General features: G+C 41.5%; 1 protein-coding gene across 3 annotated transcripts; it reads right to left on the bottom strand.

The window, feature by feature from the left end:
* Positions 1 to 1760: 1760 nt before the first annotated feature.
* Positions 1761 to 18861, bottom strand: MFAP5 (microfibril associated protein 5). 3 transcript variants are annotated; one of them, XR_491620.3, is made up of 11 exons: positions 18597 to 18861; positions 17994 to 18053; positions 16824 to 16859; positions 11794 to 11838; positions 11419 to 11451; positions 10350 to 10385; positions 7782 to 7811; positions 6305 to 6392; positions 5307 to 5380; positions 4292 to 4360; positions 3844 to 4007 (listed from the first exon to the last, which is right to left on the bottom strand). XR_491620.3 is itself a non-coding variant. In XM_007967505.3 (10 exons), exons 2-10 carry the CDS (start codon positions 18049 to 18051, stop codon positions 3895 to 3897), a joined length of 513 nt encoding a protein of 170 aa, XP_007965696.3. In that variant the 5' UTR covers positions 18052 to 18053; positions 18597 to 18854; the 3' UTR covers positions 1761 to 3894. The 3 variants fall into 3 exon arrangements, 2 of the variants coding, with proteins under 2 accessions (XP_007965696.3, XP_072876585.1); XM_007967505.3 differs by lacking the exon at positions 4292 to 4360 and having other exon boundaries at positions 1761 to 4007; positions 18597 to 18854; XM_073020484.1 differs by lacking the exons at positions 4292 to 4360; positions 11794 to 11838 and having other exon boundaries at positions 1761 to 4007; positions 18597 to 18857.
* Between the last annotated feature and the right edge of the window lie 1449 nt (positions 18862 to 20310).

Below are 20310 nucleotides of genomic sequence, written 5' to 3'. Positions count from 1 at the left end.
AGGGAAAATAAAAGTGAATCTTTATGAATGGGTAGATGAGGCTGCTATCTGTTCAGGACACCAGGAGGGCATTCAATATCTAACGATATTTTTACCAAATTCCTTAATTCTAACATTAAAGATCTATTATTTTGGTTTAAAAAATGGCTTTTCATTGAAAGCCATTGCTTAGCAAGGTTGTCGTTCGGGCTCACCAGGAAAAAAACATATTAACACCTTAATGAGGAAAAACTTTCTTCTGAATCTTCTTTTATTCTTTGAGATGGAGTTTCACTGTTGTCGCCCAGGCTGGAGTGCAGTGCCACGATTTTGGCTCACTGCAACCTCCAACTCCCTGGTTCAAGCGATTCTCTTGCCTCAGCCTCCCGAGTAGCTGGAATTACAGGCACCTGCCACCATGCCTGGGTAATTTTTTGTATCTTTCTTAGAGACAGGGTTTTATCATGTTGGCCAGGCTGGTCTCGAACTCCTGACCTCAGGTGATCCACTTTTGTTACAAGGAAAAGAATGGAAAAGCCAACCTACTCAAGAACAGTTTAAGAGAAACCAATCAGCTTAAGTAGGGAAAAAAAAAAGAAACCTATAGTCTTATTATATACTTAATAGTCTTACTAAACCTTTGAACACATAATCTTGTTAATTCACAGAACCACCTCTAAGGCAGGGACTCCCTAATGCCTCGGCCTCCCAAAGTGCTGGGATTACAGGCGTGAGCTACCACACCCGACCCTGAATCTTCTTTTAAAAAAGAAAAGACAGCGAGTAAAAGGTTTCCTAATTCTTGGAAACAAGATTATCAGGGACCTGAGATGGGATAGGAGTAAACAACAACCACAACTAAGGGGGGTAATGGAATTTCCGCCAGTGGGGAGGGGAGGGAGGGAAGTAACTGGGACTGAAAACAACCACCTGAAATTTGATCTGGGACCTTTCTCAGGGGAAAGTCAGAGGGGGAAATAAGACTTTATAAGGATGTGGAAAGAAAGCATGGAAAGCAGGTTACAAATGTGTTTAACATAGTAAGAAGAGTTTAAAAGTGTAGAGAACATAAGAACAATGAGAAATGGCAACATACAGGAATTTGATCATGTAGAAGAGAAGTGAGTGCAGCATGAAACTTCACCGAGCAAGATTGTCAGACTTGCAGGGGACAGAAAAGAAAAAGGGGGCCACATTTGGAGGAGTACATTTAGAGTGTTCCTGTACATAGTACATAGTTCCTGTATATAGTTCTATACATTTAGAGTGTTAGGGAACTGATGGTAAAGCTATGGAGTGAAGGAAAGAATAGAGGATAGCAGAAGAGAGACATGTGAGCAATATTACGCTATATATATATATATATATATTTTTTTTTTTTTTTTTTTCTGAGACAGTCTTGCTCTGTCACCCAGGCTGGAGTACAGTGGCATAATCTCAGCTCACTGCAACCTCCGCCTCCCAGGTTCAAGCAATTCTCCTGCCTCAGTGTCCCAAGTAGCTGGGATTACAGGCACCCGCCACCATGCCTGGCTAATTTTTGTATTTTTAGTAGAGACAGGGTTTCACCATGTTAGCCAGGCTGGCCTCGAACTCCTGACCTCAGGTGATCCACGCACCTCAGCCTCCCAAAGTGCTGGGATTACAGGAGTGAGCCACCACGCCCGGCTGATACACATTTTTAAAAGTGGAATTTTAAAAGTGGAATAAAAGTTCATAAAATTCAGGCCTTAAAAGCTCATAAATTCAGGCCTTTTTTGTAAACATAAAAGAGAAAAAGAACGAGAACAAAAGACATTTTATTTTGAGAAATAAATTGGAAACAAATATTTTAAAATGTTTAATTTGTAATATACACAATACTGGAATTGACACGCTGTCTGATGGAAATGTTGCAATGTGAGTACGAGGGTCAAGTTCACGAAGATATTCTTAAAATGAATCTTGGAAACTCTGTGCCTATGAGGCTTCTCTAAAGTGGCTAAAATATGCATTTAATATGTCTGTCTAAATGAGTACATTTAATCCTAGAGACTATAAGGAATAGAGATTATATGCTTTGGGGCTTTTCATAGCATTTCTTTTTAATCAGTTGTACCCATTAAACTAAATTGTTTCTTAACAGCAAGAATCTGATCATTTAACTAGTTTCCTCAGCAATATAAAAGGAATACAACCTCCACTGTCTTATGTAACTTGTCTCCTAGCTCCTATTTGAATTCCATTGGCTTTTATAGAAAGTTATTGAGTTATTCAGACAGAAGGATTCATGATATATAATTTGTCATTTGTTATAATGGGATTTTGTTCTATTTCATTATGGACTGCTATGATCACCAGGATAAAACAGGTATAGTTGCTGTAAATTAGACTTTATCTAAGGTTCAAGAAATATGAATAAAGCATTTAAATCCAGAGAATCATAGAATTAAAGGAAATCTTAGAACTAAGAATATATATATAATACATATATATTTCTTAAGATGGACTTCTGCTCTTGTCACCCAGGTTGGAGTGCAATGGCGCCATCTTGGCTCACTACAACCTCCACCTCCCAGGTTCAATTGATTCTCCTGCTTCAGCCTCCCTAGTAGCCTCCCGAGTAGCACGTGCTGCCACGCTTAGCTAATTTTTGTATTTTTAGTAGAGACGGTGTTTCACCATGTTGGCCAGGCTGGTCTCAAATTCCTGACCTCAAGTCATCCACCCGCCTCAGCTTCCCAAAATGCTGGGATTACAGGCATGAGCCACTGTGCCCGGCAGAACTAAGATAAATTTAACCTTCTCATTTTAAAGATGAGGAGATTAAACCAGGACCTAATGAAGGAAAATGACTTATCCAAAGCTACACGGTTACTGCTAGAGCCAGGACAAGAATGTGGGTTGTCTGAATATTGTGTTTCTTTCACTCTTTCATATTAACTATTAGGCAAACTTTCTGTCTGCCTACTAAAATTCAAGTCTGAATGCCCTTCTGAGGCCCCAGTCAGGATATTCCAAAAGCTTTGTGCACAATACTTCTACCGTGCACTGGTAAGTTGGGAGGATGAACGAAGTAGCAACTCAAGGAAATGCCAACCAACGGTATGGTTTTACATTAAGCTGTCTAATTTGCTTTGTGGTGGTGGGTGAACCCCAGTCTACCCATAAACGAATCAGTAAATGAGACTTACTTTCCAACCTTACTTCCCGACTGGACAACTGCATGAAAAATTGGATAGTGAAGTATGAGTCCAAGTTCTATACCTGGCATAGTCCTCATGCTTCAGCCCCAGCCTCTGAGTTTAGCAGAAGACTTTTTGGGTCCTTATGTATTGCTACTAGAATTGTATAATTCTTGACTGTGTTGCAGAATCTTACAGGACTATGAAAGTTACCATGATGTATCTTATAAGGAAGACTTGGCAGGCAAATTTTTGGGCAAGCCAGCAAAATAGTTAAAGAGTAAAGAGGAACATGTGAATGATGAGGAGTTGGTTAGGAAACTCTTGTGAGGAAAATAAATGAAGTTCTATGGTTAGCCCAAATAGACAAGGATAGCTTCTTCAACAACCCTAAGATCTATATCAGACGGATTCAGTAGTAAAGATTACTAGCCTAAAGTTTAGTCTCCCTTGAAATTGTACATAGAATGTTTGTATATAAGCCATATAGTCATCATCTATTCACTGTGTCTATGATATTGAGAAGCAGCAAAATTATGCAATCATATAGACTTTGTATTTTAAGTGCTAAAAAATGAGATAAATGTTATCAGTTTGGGTGAAAAATTAGACAGTGGGGGTAAAAGCTGGACATTGCAAAAGGATTGGTTTAAGAAATACTGTCTAAGGGTTAGCTGTCAATGGTTGGAGAAGAAGGAGATCCTCCTTCCTCTCACCCACATATTTTTTCTTCTTTCCTCTTTTTCGAGGATCACAGACCATTAAGTCTCTGCAAATCCATATTTTCACAGGGAGGAAGTCGGAAGTAATTGGAGCGACGGAGTCTCCTAGGGGGCAGACCAGCCATCTGACGGCAAAGTTCATCTAGAAGAGAAGCAGAACATCCTGAGAAGAGAATGCGGGAAGATAACAAAGCCTCTTGTTTTAACGGATAGAGAAGACTTTGCAGTGTGGTGTAGCGAAAAGGTGGGAGAGAAAAAGATCTGGGTTGTACCCAGCTCTGCCACTTACTCTAGTTATTTGCCACTTCCTAGAAAGTTTCTTAAATTTTATAAACCTCACTATCCCTTTCTGTAAAATGAGAATTAAAATACCTACCTCAACAGTATATTTCTGAGTATTAAAATGAAATCATGTATGCAAAGTACCTAGCACAGGTGACCAGTAAATGTTAGTTTCCTTTATATATCCAGCTGCCAATTCTTCTAATCATGGATCTATTAAATAGAAAAATGAGGTCCAATCATTCAGTATACATTTATGTGCTTACTATGGGCAAACAGCTAACTTTAGTAAGTCCCCTGAGATACTTGAAAGTGCCTAGAGTCCCAAATACTCATCCTCAATCTCAAGGTGCTTCCCTTGCAGGTGGCCTGCACAGAGCCAATGGGGGCGCACAGCAAGTTTCCTTCTGCGAAGTTAACTACAGCTCTTACTCAGGAACTCAGCACAAAGCGCGCTGCTGAGTCAGAAATGGCTTTGTCTGTGGTGTTTTCACCAACCACAGCCATCATTTGGGGCTGGCCAAGGGGAAGGTGAGAGTATCTTTGTTCCCACCATGTATGGTCTATAACCACACATTTTGGGCCCTTGTAATTGGTCCTATAACATCTTTCTACCTTCTTCTACCTGAAGTGTTACAGTAGGAAATTTACGTTGTTCCTGGAATTGGTGAACTATTTATAACGTAGCTGATTTCTAAATGTCCCATCTATTTTTTATTTATAGGTCCTATCCAAACCTTACTGTCTCCAAATTAGTGCATGTGTGTGTGTATGTTTTATTTTTAGTTATGAACATGGCTGCAGACCAGCAGAGTCTATTATCTGTAATGGCTGACTTGAAATTTTCCCTAGAACCCCAGTAAATGATCTTTAAAATAGCCAGAGTGTCAGAAAGCTCTCTAAATAGAAGACACTGTGGGGTTACAATCTAGTAGAAAAGGGATCTAGGGGTACTTTTCTTAGGGTTGTGCTTGTATATCAAGCATACTGCTTTACATAGATTGTTTATTTGAGATCACTTCCAGCAGGAACTGATGGAATCTAAGGGGGTAGCCTAAAGCCCTCCCCCAATACCAGACTTTGGATATAGTAATATCATGTCCCTATTTATCCCTCTCATAACTGCTTCTCTCCATTAAACATCCAGACATCATCTTACCTTTCATAGCTTCGTGTTCCTTACAGACAAGACGAGAGCAGATCTCCTTGTTGACGATGTACATACGTCGTAAACTGTGGACGTCCCAATGTCATAGGCAAGGAAGGAGATGGAAGAAAGCCTTGAGAGGAGAACTAACCTGGGTCTGGGATGCCTCTTTGACTCTCGTATTCCCCACTTTCCCTATCTGCTCTTTCCCAACTGGATTTCCTTAAGTATTTCAGACTTTTGCCCCCCACTGCAAAATAGGGGAGGGAATGGTATTAATTACTCTTCTATTTTTCAAATTTTATTTCAGAATTTCTTTTGTGTACAGGTGGTTTTTGGTTACATGGATAAGTTCTTTAGTGGTGATTTCTGAGATTTTGGTGCACCCATCACCCAAGCAGTGTACACTCTGCCCAATATGTAGCCTTTATCCCTCATTCCTCTCCCACGCTTTCCCCTGAGTCCCCGAAGTCCATTATATCATTCTTATGCTTTTGCCTCCTCATAGCTTAGCTCCCACTTATAAGTGAGAACACACAACATTTGGTTTTTCATTGTTTAGTTACTTCATTTAGAATAATGGCCTCCAGTTCCATCCAAGTTGTTGCAAAGGCCATTGTTTTAATTATTCTTCTTCATGACACTTTGCACAGTCTACCTAGGGTCAGGCTTAATATTCCTTCCCACTATTTTCTACCTTAGAGCTGGGCCATTTTCTTCAGCCTCCTTCTATCAGGTAATAAATTGAGTATGCCAGTGTTTCCCTCATGACCCTCCTTCCTCCAGCCCTCACCTTCATTTCCCTTCTAAGTTCTATTACTCTGCCTGTTCTTTGTATACCTCAGCCCAGACTTCAGGTTCTAGTTGGTACATTCAGAAATAGCTAGGAGGGTTGTGCTAAAAACTTGGACCCCCATCAAAGGTTGCAGTTCCATAGTGGGTACTCATTAGTTACCAACACAAAAACACTACCATAGAAGATGCTTTTTGGGCATTCTGGGATCCCTTACCTGGTGAAGCATAACTGATGAATGCATTGTTTAACCGGCCGATGCACAGAGTAGAGCCTTGTGCAAGTAAATTTCTCATCCCAGCACTCTGAAGAAGCCCAACACAAAAAATAAGGAGGTCCAAATAAAAGTAGCATAAACAAAGTATTAAAGGAATTGGGAAGAATAGATAAAGTAGGAAAAAAATACAGAGTAATCTCTGCAGAGAATCATTATAAATTGGGCTACATCCTTCCTGCTCACCAAAAACACAGCAAGAGGGAATTGACTAAATGAAGTTTTGGTGCTTCCCTACTTGGAACTAGAAGTGGATAAAATAGGTCAGGCGCGTTGGCTCACTCCTGTAATCCCAGCATTTTGGGAGGTCAAGGCGGGTGGATCACAAGGTCAGGAGATCGAGACCATCCTGGCTAACACAGTGAAACCCCATCTCTACTAAAAATACAAAAAATTAGCCAGGCATGGTGGCGGGTGCCTGTAGTCCCAGCTACTCGGGAGGCTGAGGCAGGAGAATGGCGTGAACCCGGGAGGCAGAGCTTGCAGTGAGCCGAGATCGTGCCACTGCACTCCAGCCTGGGTGACAGAGCAAGACTCCGTTAAAACAAACAAATAATAATAATAATAATATCTGAAAGTACTTCTAGGAAAAAAAAATCTTTCTAGGATTATCCATTATAAAATATAAAATAGGCTGGGCGTGGTGGCTCATGCCTGTAATTCCAGCACTTTGGGGGAACTAGACGAGGCAGGCAGATCACCTGAGGTCAGGAGTTCGAGACCAGCCTGGCCAACATGGTAAAACCCCATCTCTACTAAAAATACAAAAATTAGCCAGGAGTCGTGGTGGGCGCCTGTAATCCCAGCTACTTGGGAGGCTGAGGTGGGAGAGTCGCTTGAACCTGGGAGGCGGAGGTTGCAGTGAGCCAAGATCATGCCACTGCACTCCAGCCTGGAGTGACAGAGTAAGACTCCATCTCAGAAGAAATAGAATAAAACAAAACAAAACAAAATAAAGTAAAATAAAATAAAATAAAATAGAAATGCTGATAATCCCATTCTGAAAAAATAAGATTACTTAGGCAGGTTGCTATTTCTCTGTTCCAGTAGTTTTCAACCCTAGCTATATATCAGAATTATCAGTACATTAGGAAACACAATTTTAACCATGACCTCTATGGTAATATGGAGTCCTCAAAGTTAAATTGATGTCACTTCCTAATCCACTAACCACCATGTAAAGTGCAAGGTACTTTAGGGAGAGGGCCATTTGGGGACCATGTAATATTCGTTCCATTCTTTCCCCATGACTTTTATGACGGGCGCTCATTTTTTTTAAAAAAAGGAGTAAGGAAGTGAAGAACACTAATATTCTGAGAAATAATTGGAAGTAAACTAGAAGATGTGCCAAGTAACCTCCAAAGAACAAGGAGGTAAAGAATCCACAGGAAGAAAGAAGGCATGCAAGCAACAATCATACCTGCAGTGGTATTTTTTTCACCAAGGGCGGCTGAAAGGCAGAAGTTTTATTCCATTATTACCAATTCTAGAAGTTACTACCTCTGTAACTGCCACGCTGCCTCACTTAGGACCTGCTTGGAGTGTCCATAAATAGGGAGCAAATGAATTAATAACTCTTAGCAACTTCTAAAAGAAAACTTTTATTGAGCTGATTTGCTCCACAAAATTGAAGAGATTAGGAGGTAGGATGGGGTTTTTTTCCTTTCTCCTTTCCTTCCTAAAGAGTTGAGGAATTCATTGTGTTGTGAATATCTCTGTATTGTTGACAAGAAGCAAATTTAGTAGGAACACAAGGCAAAGAGTTATATGCTTAGAGGAGTTTCTTCCTAGAGCTAAGTAGAGAAAAGATTATTATCCTGTATAAGCTCTTCCTTAAAGGGAAAATTTATTTTCTGTAGATTAGACACATCATCATAAATTATTTTGATAAAAGTTGTTGGGTAAAGAATAATGAGGGTCGGCTGGGCACAATGGCTCATACCTGTAATCCCAGCACTTTGGGAGGCTGAGGCAGATAGATCATTTGAGGTCAGGTGTTCGAGACCAGCCTGGCCAACATGGTGAAACCCCCTCTCTACTAAAAATACAAAAATTAGTTGGGTGTGGTGATGTGCACCTATAATCCCCGCTACTCAGGAGGCTGAGGCAGGAGAATCACTTGAACCTGGGAGGCAGAGGCTGCACTGAGCCAAGTTTGTACCATTGCACTCCAGCCTAGGTGGCAGAGGGAGACTCCATCTCAAAAAAACAATAATATAATAAAAATTTAAAAAGAATAATGAGGGTCATCCTAAACTAGGGGCAAATTTAACGAAGGCCTTATTTACAGAATGAAGAACAAGTCAAGGGGTTAGATGAATAGACTAGTCAGGGGAGTTACCAGGGAAAATGTCACTGGAAGTGTTACGAATAGAATACTAGGACCTGTGTTATGAGATCTCATCTATCCCATGGTTTCAAGGCAGGTCTATATGCTGATAATTTCCAAGCCTATATTTCCAATCTCATCTCTGCCCTAAGCTCCAGACCTATAAATCCAACTACCTTTTTATGGAAGAGTTCTTGAATATTTCAAAGATCTTTCACATTCAATGTATCTCAAACTGACTTAATTATCTTTCCCTTCACTAATTCTAGTTGTTCTTCAGTGAATGAGACCACTATCCACCCAACAGCCACATCTAGAAAACTGGATGTCATGGCTGAGCATGGTGGCTCATGTCTGTAATCCCAGCACTTTGGGAGGCGAAGCTGGGTGGATCATCTGAGGTCAGGAGTTCGAGACCAGCCTGGCCAACATGGTGAAACCCCGTCTCCACTAAAAATACAAAAAAAGTAGCCAGGCATGGTTGTGGGCACCTGTAATCCCAGCTACTAGGGAGGCTGAGGCAGGAGAATTGCTTGAACCCGGCAAGTGGAGGTTGCAATGAACCGAGATCGCACCACCGCACTCTAGCCTGGGTGACAGAGTGAGAAAAAAAAGAAAAAGAAAACTGGATGTCATCTCAACAATTCCCTCTCCCTTATAGCTCACATCATTTAATTCTCACTATCTCTACCTTGATTCAGGCCAGCATCTTTTATTGGGAACACTGCAACAGTGGCCCTACTGGTTTTCCCAGTTCCAGGTGATAGATCACGGTCAAATAAGTTTTCCACACTGCCCTGGGAATACAGTAGGGGGTTTGGAGGTGGGGTGTGATCCTTCCAATGCACAAATCTAATTATAATCTTACCTTAAATGAATGTCTTTCTGGTTGGTTTTCGTGTCCACCCTACATCTTTTGATTTGTATTGTTTGCCTTTTCTAAAAGCTCTTCCCTCTTCTATTAACTTAGTTCACTTCTACTTGTCTTTCAGGAAGCAGCTTAGTCAAACGTGCCCTCCAGAAAAAGCCTTTTCTCACCCCCAGCACTGAACCTAGTCAAGAACTCTTTCTGTGTCTTGTTAAAAAATAATCTAGCTGCCTGTAATCCCAGCACTTTGGGAGGCTGAGGCAGGAGGATCACCTGAGGTCAGAAATTCAAGACCTGCTGGCGAACATGGCGAAACCCTATCTCTACTAAAACTACAAAAAATTAGCCAGGCATGGTGGTGGGTGCCTATAATTCCAGCTACTAGGGTGTGAGGCAGAAGAATCGCTTGAACCCAGGAGGCAGAGGTTGCAATGAGCCGAGATCATGCCATTGCACTGCAGCCTGGGCGACAAGTGCAAGACTGCGTCTCAAAAAAAAAAAATTCAGTCGAAGCATTGCTTCTTCTACCCTTTATCCTCCAAAACGTGTTTATACTTTTGTCTTGCCTTTACCCATCAAGTCTTGAAATTTTGAGAGAAAGATTGGCACAGTTCCTGTTCGTTACATGTTCAAAAATGTCATTAATTTGAATTGAACTACTGGAAATATGTGCTCCATAAACTGTCATCCTGTCTATTTAGGATCCTTCAGCAATTGCACACCATCCAGAATAGGCCTGGGGAAAACCTAGAATGGCCCTGATGGCCCGGGGGTCCCAGATCTGAACTCACCCAAGTCATCTGTGGAAGGTGCAATATCAGCCAAAACTGAAAAGGCACAAAACAGCAGGTATGAGGAGGGCTTCAAATTGCAAACACAAGGCAGAGTAAGAAAAGGGAGAATGGAGATACTGTGGCAAGAGGAAGACTATGTCTGGCTTTGTGTTTTATGTATAAGGGAATAGAATTAATGGAAATAATTATAATTTGTTTAAAGAATATTAGTCCTGGGTGGCTTGCAGTGGCTCACACCTGTAATCTCAGAATTTTGGGAGGCTGAGGCAGGTGGATCACTTGAGGCCAGGAGTTCAAGACCAGCCTGGTGAATATAGTGAAACCCCTTCTCTACTAAAAATACAAAAATTAGCGTGATGGCAGGCGCCTGTAATCCCAGCTACTCAGGAGGCTGAGGCAGGAGAATCACTTGAACACAGGAGATGGAGGTTGCTGTGAGCTGAGGTTGTGCTGCTGCACTCCACCCTGGGCTACAGAGCTAGACTCTGTCTCAAAAAAAAAAAAAAAAAATCAGCACTGTCACTGAACAACACTCTCAACCTCAGTATCCAAAGATAAAAGCAGGCCGGACGCTGTGGCTCCCACCTGTAATCCCAGGTCTTTGGGAGGCCGAGGCCAGGAGTTCAAGACCAGCTGGGCCAACATGGTGAAATCCCTTCTCTACTAAAAATACAAAAATTAGTCAGGCGTGGTGGCAGGTGCCTGGAATCCCAGCTACTCAGGAGGCCAAGGCAGGAGAATCACCTGAACCCTTGAACCCAGGAAGTGGTGGTGGCCATGACCCAACATTGTGCCACTGCATTCCAACCTGGTCAACAGAGTGAGACTCCCTCTCAAAAACAAACAACAAAAAACAAAAGCAAAGACAAAAGCACAAAATGAATTCAAGGCTGGAATAAATATTAATATTAATTTATTAATATTATTAATAATTAATTTTATATTTATATATTGTATATAATATATATTCATTTATTATTATATATAATTCATATTATTAATAATATTAATAAAATTAATATTAATAAGAACTATACCTTTTTTTTTTAACTACGGTAAAACTTACCTGTTTCGTCTGTAGCAGGATCATTCACCAGATCTGCAAAGACACATAAGGAATGAAAAAATGCAGTCAGGAAAAGTAGCTAAGGAAAGCAGGGTAAAGGGATGATGATCTCAAAGGAGGAAAGAAAGGCTGAAGAGAAAGTATGTGGACTTGGGCAGTTGAGGGACTATCACAGAAAGAAATGGAAGAGAGAATAAGATTGGGCGTGTGTAAAGAGATGCTGGCATCTAAGGTGGCAACAGAGCTCTGCATGAGCTCAGAGCACCCACCGACCCTTTTGAAGTCTTTATTTTTCTATATATAGACATGACCTTCAATCTATCTATCCCTAATAAAACAGCACATAAACAAACAAACAAAAAAGGCGCAGCTCACTGGGATCTTCTGTGAATGTTTCTGGAGTCGTTTGAGTCACATCGTCTGAAAAGGAGATTAGAAAACAATTTCTGAGATTCTCTGTCTCCCTGCCACCCTTCCACTTCCAATAACTTAAATTGTGAAGCATAGTGCCCAGTGGAGTTGAGTATCCCACAAATGTTTTTCCTTGATTGCTTACAATGACGAACGATTGATGACCTCTTTTCAATACTTATTTAAAATGAAATCGGCTATACCAAAGGCATTGTGATTTTGACATTCATAATTCTGATATAATTGGGTATAAATTTGCTGATATGCTTATGAGTGTTTATAAAAGGTAGTATTGATTTTTTTTCTTTTTTTTAAGAATCTCGCTCTGTCACCCAGGCTGAAGTGCAGTGGCCAGTCTTGGCTCACTGCAACCTCCGCCTCCCAGGTTCAAGCAATTTTCATACCTCAACTTCCCAAGTAGCTGGGATTACAGGCACACACCACCATGCCTGGCTAATATATACATATGTGTGTGTGTGTATATATATATATATATTTTTTTTTTTTTTTTTTTTTTTTGAGACAGAGTCTCACTCTGTCACCCAGGCTAGAGTGCAGTGGCGCGTGATCTCGGCTCACTGCAACCTCTGCCTCCCAGGTTCAAGCAATTCTCTGCCTCCGTCTCCTGAGTAGCTGGGATTACAGGCGCCTGCCACCACACCCAGCTAATTTTTGTATTTTTAGTAGAGATGGGGTTTCACCATGTTGGCCAGGCTGGTCTCAAACTCCTGACCTTGCGATCCACCTGCCTTGGCCTCCCAAAGTGCTGGAATTACAGGCGTGAGCCACCACGACCAGCCATGTTGATGGTTTTCCAATGCTCATTGAGAAGTGAGGTGAAAATGAGGAGGGAAAATGTCAATATAAGTACAGAATGGTTTGCATTTGATTATCGGAAAGTAAAGTCAGAGGAAAAGAAATAAAAATGGTCCAGGTCTTAAGATGGAATCTATTATATTAGGATAAACTGAGAAAACTGTTTCTGAAACTGTAAATAATAGCACTTCCTAAAACCAGTGGTCTCTACTTTATAAAGCAAAATAACAAAGCAGCATTAACATTTACTTTTATTTTTAAATTTACATATAAATTTTATTGTATGTGTTTATAGTATCCACCGTGACATTTTGATAGACATGTATAAAGTGAAATGGTTACTACAGTCAAGCAAATTAACATATCCATATCCTCATTAGTTTCCTTTTTTGTATGTGCATAATAAGAGCACCTGAAATTTACTCTTAGCAAACAACATTTAAATATTTAGCAAACAGGCCTGGTGCAGCGGCTCACACCTGTAATCCTAGCATTCTGGGAGGCCCAGGCAGGCAGATCACCTGAGGTCAGGAATTCAAAACTAACCTGGCCAACATGGTGATCTACTAAAAATACAAAAATTAGTCTGGCGTGGTGGTGCACGCCTGTAATCCTAGCTACTCTGGAGGCTGAGGCAGGAGAATCGCTTGAACCCTGGAGGCAGAGGTTGCAGTGAGCCGAGATCGTGCCATTGCACTCCAGCCTGGGTGATAAGAGAGAAACTCCATCTCGAAAAAATAATTAAAAAATAAATAAATATTAAGCAAACATTGCATCAGCAATTACCCTTTAATGTAAATAGTTATATTCATAATCCATTCTACCCACTAGGGGTCAGCAAATTCACATAGTTTACTTTGACTTTTTTTTTTTTTTTTTTTTTTTTGAGACAGAGTCTCTCGCCCTATCACCCAGGCTGGAGGACAGTGGTGGCATGATCTCGGCTCACGGCAACCTCCTCCTCCCAGGTTCAAGTGATTCTCCTGCCTCAGCCTCCTGAGTAGCTGGGACTACAGGCATGAGCCACCATTCCCAACTAGTTTTTGTATTTTTAGTAGAGACGGGATTTCAACATGTTGGCCAGGCTGGTCTTGAGTTCCTGACCGCAGGTGATCCAACTACCTTGGCCTCCCAAAGTGCTGAGATTACAGGCATGAGCCACCATGCCCGGCCTGACTTCTTTTTTTAACTTCGGATTCTATTAATAAACGTCAGAACGTCAGATGTAAATCTGATGGGAACAAATATTTTTATAAAGCATGTCAGAGTTATGGATGATTGTTTAAAAGGTGAAATACAAATAAAGCATTTCATAGGAGTTCCCCTTGCCCACCTCATCCTTTTTTCTAAATTACAGATAGAAATTCGTCAGGTTTGGCTAGGCTTCATGGCTTATGCCTGTAATCCCAGCATTTTGGGAGACCAAGGCATGTAAATCACTTGAGGTCAGGAGTTCGAGACCAGCCTGGCCAACATGGAGAAACCCCATCTCTACTAAAAATACAAAAATTAACCAGGCATGGGTGGTGCATGCCTGTAGTCCAAATTACTAAGGAGGCTGAGGCAGGGGAATGAATTGAACCCAGGAGGCGGAGGTTGCAGTGAGCTAAGATCTTGCCACTGCACTCCAGCCTGGAACAGAGGGAGACTCTCCTTCAAAAAAAAGAAAAAAAAAAAAAAATCATCGGCCTTGACAGAAAAGCCTCTTAACCTTTCACACTCATTATGGTATTTCTTCTTTCAGAACACTCTTTTTTTTAGCTGGACGTCATTGATTGGAAGAACCATCTTTAATAAAAGGAATCCAAGTCTGTTCCAGTCCCACAGAATATTTGAAAAACCGCTAACCTGAATCATTCCAGAGACTGCGGGAGTGGAGTCTCTCCTGGGTGTAGCCCAATCCTTCCTGGTTCCCTTTCTCCAGAGGCCTAGCTACATTCCAGTCCAGCCACTCACAGAAACAGCAGCAAAGCAATGGGAGAACAGAGGGCTTGAGAATGTATCCTAGCTGTCTCTGGGATTTCAGGGCTGAGTACTGTTTTTCTGCGTATACCTCAGTTTAACCAACTGTTTCAAGAGCTATCACCATATAAATGCTTTATCTAGTATTCATGAAGTTCTCTCTGAAAAAAAAAATTAACATATTTTCTTTTCCTTTTCTTTTTTTGAGAGAAACTCTCACTCTGTTGCCAGTACGGTGGTGCCATAATAGCTCGTTTGCAGCCTCAAACTGCCAGGCTCAAGTGATCCTTCCACCTCAGCCTTCTGAGTAGCTAGGACAACTGGCAAACTACCACACCTGGCTTTTTTTTTTTTTTTTTTTTTTTTTTTTTAAGAGACAGGGTCTCAGGCTGTAAGCAGTGGCTCAAATCTGTCATCCCAGCACTTTGGAGGGCCGAGGCGGGCAGATCACCTGAGGTCAGGAGTTCGTGACCAGCCTGACCAACATGGTGAAACCCTGTCTCTACTAAATGCAAAAAATTAGCTAGGCATGGTGGCGCATGCCTGTAATCCCAGCTACTTGGGAGGCTGAGACAGGAGAACCACTTGTACGTGGGAGGTGGAGGTTGCAGTGAGCCGAGATTGCGCAATTGCACTACAGCCTGGGCAACAAGAGTGAAACTCCGTTTCAAAAAAACAAAAAGGGATGGTCTCACTCTGTTGCCCAGGCTGATGTCAAACTCATGGCCTCAAGTGATCCTCCCACCTTAGCCTCCCAAAGTGCTTGGTATTACAGGCAAGACAATTCATCGTACCTTATGACATGTCTGCAAGAAAAGCATCTAAAGTCATAACACAGGACTGGTTCCTAATCAGCCCAGAAAAATGGATTCTGATTTTCAGTTTTGCTGGTGCTGAAATCTCCAGAGGCCTTTCCCCTAGTCTGAAGTCTAGTCACTTCCTGCCCTTTTTTCCTAGACTCAGATCTAGATTCAGAAACTCTGGGATTCAGATATTTTTACCAATAACGAAAAAATTTTTGTATTTTTGTCTTCTGCACCAGGACCCACTGCAAGAAAAATATATTATACGGTACCCTGGTGTATACATAGGGAAAACTAAGAGAAGTTTTATTAAATGTGTATGAAATAATACTTTACTCTTGTAAAACACATGCAATGCATCCTGGTATATTTATTTTGGTCTATCTTAATTCATTTAAAAAACTAATACCAGTTGTGACCCACTAAGTTGATTTCATGATCCCTTTAATAGGTTACATACTAGAGCGCTCTGTCCTCTAACTCTCCTGGGATGGGAGAAATGAAGAGATAAATTATAATTATGTTGAATGCCTTGAGGCAGAATGGAGTTTTCTTCATGAAGTTGAAGAAAGTAGTCCTTTAGGAGTCACAACTTTTGGGATTTTTGCTATGGAGAATGGTGTGAGCAAAAAATACCTAAAAGGCAGAAAAACCAAAAAATACCTTTTGGGTTTTGCCCGGTTATGCCACAGTTTCACTTAGTACTGACATGACTTCTTTTTTCTATTTTTTTTTTGTTTGTTTGTTTGTTTTTGAGTCAGTCCCACACTGTTTCCCAGGCTAGAGTGCAATGGCATGATCATGGCTCACTGCAACCTCAGCCTCCTGGGTTCAAGCAATTCTCATGCCTCAGCCTCCTAACTAGCTAGAACCACAGGCATGCGCCACCATGCCAGGCTAATTTTTTTCTTTTTTTCCCTAGAGATGAGGTCTCCCTATGTTACCCTGGTTGGTCTCAAACTCCTGGGCTTAAGCGATCCTCCTGCCACAGCCTCCCAAAGTGCTGGGATTATGGGTGTAAGACGACTTCTTACCCGGTCTTTCATTTTTCCACAGTTACATAGATTAAGGAATGCTTTTTGTAAGGACTAGTGAGCGTTTTCTGAGTAAGATAGGAGATGTGTCGAGAAGAGTGAAAACAGAAATGGGCATACAGGAGGTCTTGGGAAGGTGTTTCAGTAGTTTAAACACACACACAAAAGAAACTTTCATGAATGGGATAATAGGATTGTGGAAACTGGTGAAGTTGATCCTATTTCTCACACTTTGGCAACGCATCTCTCTGTTGTAGGAAATTTTTTTTTTTTTTTTTTTTGGCAGCCATAGATAAGCAGGAAGGATTTTTTTAACTCTGTTTATCTAAATTTTCCTGATAAGAACCCCAACAGAGCCCCTATCCAAGGGTTCACCTACCTCCTCGTTGACTATTGACCCCCAGGGGTATCCAGTCTATAGCAAAGGAAGAGAAAAGAGATGTGAGTGACTGCAGCTCTATACCTCATAACCCTTTTATGAGACAAATCAGAAAATCATGGAGAAATGGTTATACTTTATCTCTGTGACTTATCCTATATAGCTCAATATAAAATTACTGAGACCATTAGTGCTATAAACAAAACCAATAGGAATAGAGACACTTCAGAAAGACAAGTTCCTTCACTGCTGTGCATTTGTTTGGTTAAAAAAAAAAAAGTTCCTGAGAACAAAGCCCTGCTGCCCTCTTGCCCTCATTCCTGGCCAGGAATGAAGTCCAGCTCCACTGATAGACCTGGCAGCCCTTCTAGTGTTTCCTGCTCTTCTAGCCCCACGGCTTCCCCTCTAGCTACGCTAGTGAACAAGACAGAAGAATGATTTTTCTCAATCTGTATCGGAAGAGGGAGAAAAAAAAATAGAGTAGGACATCTTTACAGCCTAAAATTCACTTTCTGTAGCCAATCTTCTAGCCAGATTCTGGGAAATCTGGGAAGATCACTTTCTTCTTGTGTGTCAGGGTGGCACATATTTTTCACATGCCTGTGAATATACCCGCGTGTATGATGGTAATAGTGTATGTATTCTCACTGTTCTTCTTCAAGATTTAAATTTGGTCCAGTTTCTTTTTTTTTTTTTTTTTTAAATGGAGATGCCCGCTATGTTGCCCAGGTTGGTCTCAGTGATCCTCCCCACTCAGTCTCCCAGAGTGCTAGGAGTATAGGTGTGAGCCCACCATGCCCAGCCCAGGTCCAGTTTCTTTCTAGGTAGTCCCTCTGTGTTTGTGTACGCATTTGTATATCAGCTTCTTGTTTGCTTTGCAATTTGTTTATTCAACCCTCTTTGGGTGGCTAATGTGCATTTTTGTGTATCTTCGTTGCACTTTAGTTTCATAATTCTCGGGAGGCTTTCCCCTATTCTGAAGTCTAGTCACATTCCTGACCTTTTTTCCTTAACACAAAATCTGTTCCTTTCTTCTACTAGGAATTCCAGAGCTCAATATCAGGCATCTCTACTGCTATTCCTCTTCAACCTCATTCCATCCCATCTCCTGCCACACACATGTGTAGCTGAGGAGCTGAGGGTTCAGGGAGCAAAGAATAAAGGACTCACCAGAGGGGATGATGAATGCAGCAAGAAACAGCAGCACCTTGGGTCCCAAGAGCGACATATCTATAGGGGTGGCGGGCATAGCAGAGAATGTGATGCTCAGAGGCACATTAGCATTTCAGCGCCAGGGAAAGTTGCCTCTGAGGTCCCTGTCTCTTTGTCTTCCCAGAACTTTCTCCATTTTCCCTTATGACTCAAACCCTCTCTCTCTTTTCTTACCTTTCACCCAACATTCATTTCTCCCTCAAATCTATTCTTTGGTCACGTACCATTATTCTTGCTTGTATTATTCTCTTCTACCAAGTCAGAGGAAATTTTACATTTTGCGTGGTCCATACTTGGCCCTACCCTTTGGCCTCTTTCATCCCTGATGTGGAATCTTCCTTTCTCATCTGCATGTCTTTTTCATATCATCTGCATGTCTTTTTCATATCATCTGCTCATCTTGGCATCTCCTTCATTGGAATTCCATGGTTATTTGGGAGGTCTGCTCAAGTCTAAGTTCAGTGACGCTCCCCGTTGCCCCTCTCCAGCCCTTTCACACACACACAGACATACCCACATTCCCTCTGTCTCTTTAGGGTTTTAGGTAATCAAACAACTCACTGTCTATGGTGTTCTGCTCTTTCCACGGAGTCCTTTGGCTGCTGAATGTGTCTCTCTCCTCTTACGCTGTTCCTACTTTGGCTGGAGAATAAGATGAACAGAGCCACTCCCTGGAAAGGACTTCAGATTTGGCCTCCTCTGAAACAATGAGATGAGGGAGAGCAAGAAAGCCAGGCTAGGCGTAGAATGAGTGTTACAATGAGGCTGGAATGAGAAGGGAGATGGGAATTGGCAGTTGCTCACGCCCTCATTCCAAATGTTATGACCACACTGGTGAGAGCTCTTGCTGCTCCCTGGAAGAGCTGGCACCAGCTCATGTATTGCCTTTCTTCCATCAGCCTATTTTCTGGTCCCAGCTCTCCTTTTTTCCTTGGGTTCCTTCTTACCAAAAAGTTCCATCTCCTCCTTGGTGTGTTTTAATATACATTATAGATGCTGTTTCTCTCTCTCCCTGGCTTCTTTTTTTTTTTTTTTTTCCAGACAGAGTTTTGCTCCTGTCACCCAGGCTGGAGTGCAATGATTCAATCTTGGCTCACTGCAACCTTTGCCTCCTGAGTTCAAGCGATTCTCCTCCCTCAGCCTCCCTATCTTTCATATTTGAATCATTCCTTCATCCCACTTTCTCACTTTGTTTTGCCTCTTTCTTGACCTACACGTTTAGACTCTTCTTGGTTTTCTCCCCTGGGGATATCCTATGTATTCTCACCACCAAGCAAGCACAGATGCCATATGAGTTTTGTCCAAGAGGAAGGCCGGCTCTCTTGGGGTTATAAAAAGTTGAGGAAATTTTCAGAACTCTCCAAATCATTTTCAAATGTAGAGAAGCTCCGTGAAAGGGGTGCCAGCCTTACTTTGTCTTTTGGCTTTGTTTGAGCTTAACTAAGAATCTGGGTTTCTGGGATCTTAAGGATAAAATGCAATCAGATACCCAAAGAAAATTGAAAGGCAAGGTTATTATGCTTGCCTTATTTTCTACCAATATTTTTCCTTAGATCATGTAATGTGTAGATAACACTTTCTCTGATCCAGGAATCTTTTTTTTTTTTTTTAAGATAGGGTCTTGCTCTGTCACCCAGGCTAGAGTATAGTGGCATGATCACAGTTCACTCACTGCAGGCTTGACCCGGGCTCAAGTGATCCTCCTGCCTCAGCCTCCTAAGTCTGTGGGACTACAGGTGCATGCCACCATGCCAAGTGAATTTATGTTTATTTTTTTGTAGAGACAGGATTTTGCTATGTTGCTCAGGCTTGATCCAGGAATTTTAAAGACTTTGTATTTGCTCTTATTCATAGAGAGTCTGGTGGTTCAACCACTAAAACATTCCCGCTTTGAATTCAAGAGCAAACGTGAATTACAGAAACTCAAGTCAGAGGAATGGTGGACCTTGTATGCCATAGAAATATGTAAGTTTCAGGTTATCTGTTAGTTCCTTTAGTCCACATTATATATCTCCCTGATGAAATAAATTAGAGAAAAATACAGGGAGATAGAGAGCAGATAGTAATAATAAATTACAGACTAGAAGAAAAAAATGGGGGGTATGATGGAAGGAAGGAAGGAAGGAAAGAAGGAGTCTAGTTGAGAGGAAGAAAGAGCAGTGGACACAGAAATAAGCAAATCGCACTTTGTAAGCACCTCTGGGACCTCTGAGGGAGCTGTAAATGCTACATCTCTAAGATACATGGAATCTGGTCAGTCCGCAGAACAATCCGA

This window comes from Chlorocebus sabaeus, chromosome 11 (assembly GCF_047675955.1).
Source record: "Chlorocebus sabaeus isolate Y175 chromosome 11, mChlSab1.0.hap1, whole genome shotgun sequence".
Classification (NCBI taxonomy): Eukaryota; Metazoa; Chordata; class Mammalia; order Primates; family Cercopithecidae; genus Chlorocebus; species Chlorocebus sabaeus.
This window is presented reverse-complemented; position numbering and strand designations above follow the sequence as displayed.

Bases quoted from the DNA above. Each gene is read 5' to 3' on its own strand.
- MFAP5 (XM_007967505.3), bottom strand. From the start codon at position 18,051: ATGTCGCTCTTGGGACCCAAGGTGCTGCTGTTTCTTGCTGCATTCATC. The intron at 16,860-17,993 runs GTGAGTCCTTTA...CCTTTGCTATAG, and splicing joins TGCATTCATCATCCCCTCTG to ACTGGATACCCCTGGGGGTC. The intron at 4,008-5,306 runs GTAAGATGATGT...CTTCTCTTCTAG, and splicing joins GGAACACGAAGCTATGAAAG to ATGAACTTTGCCGTCAGATG.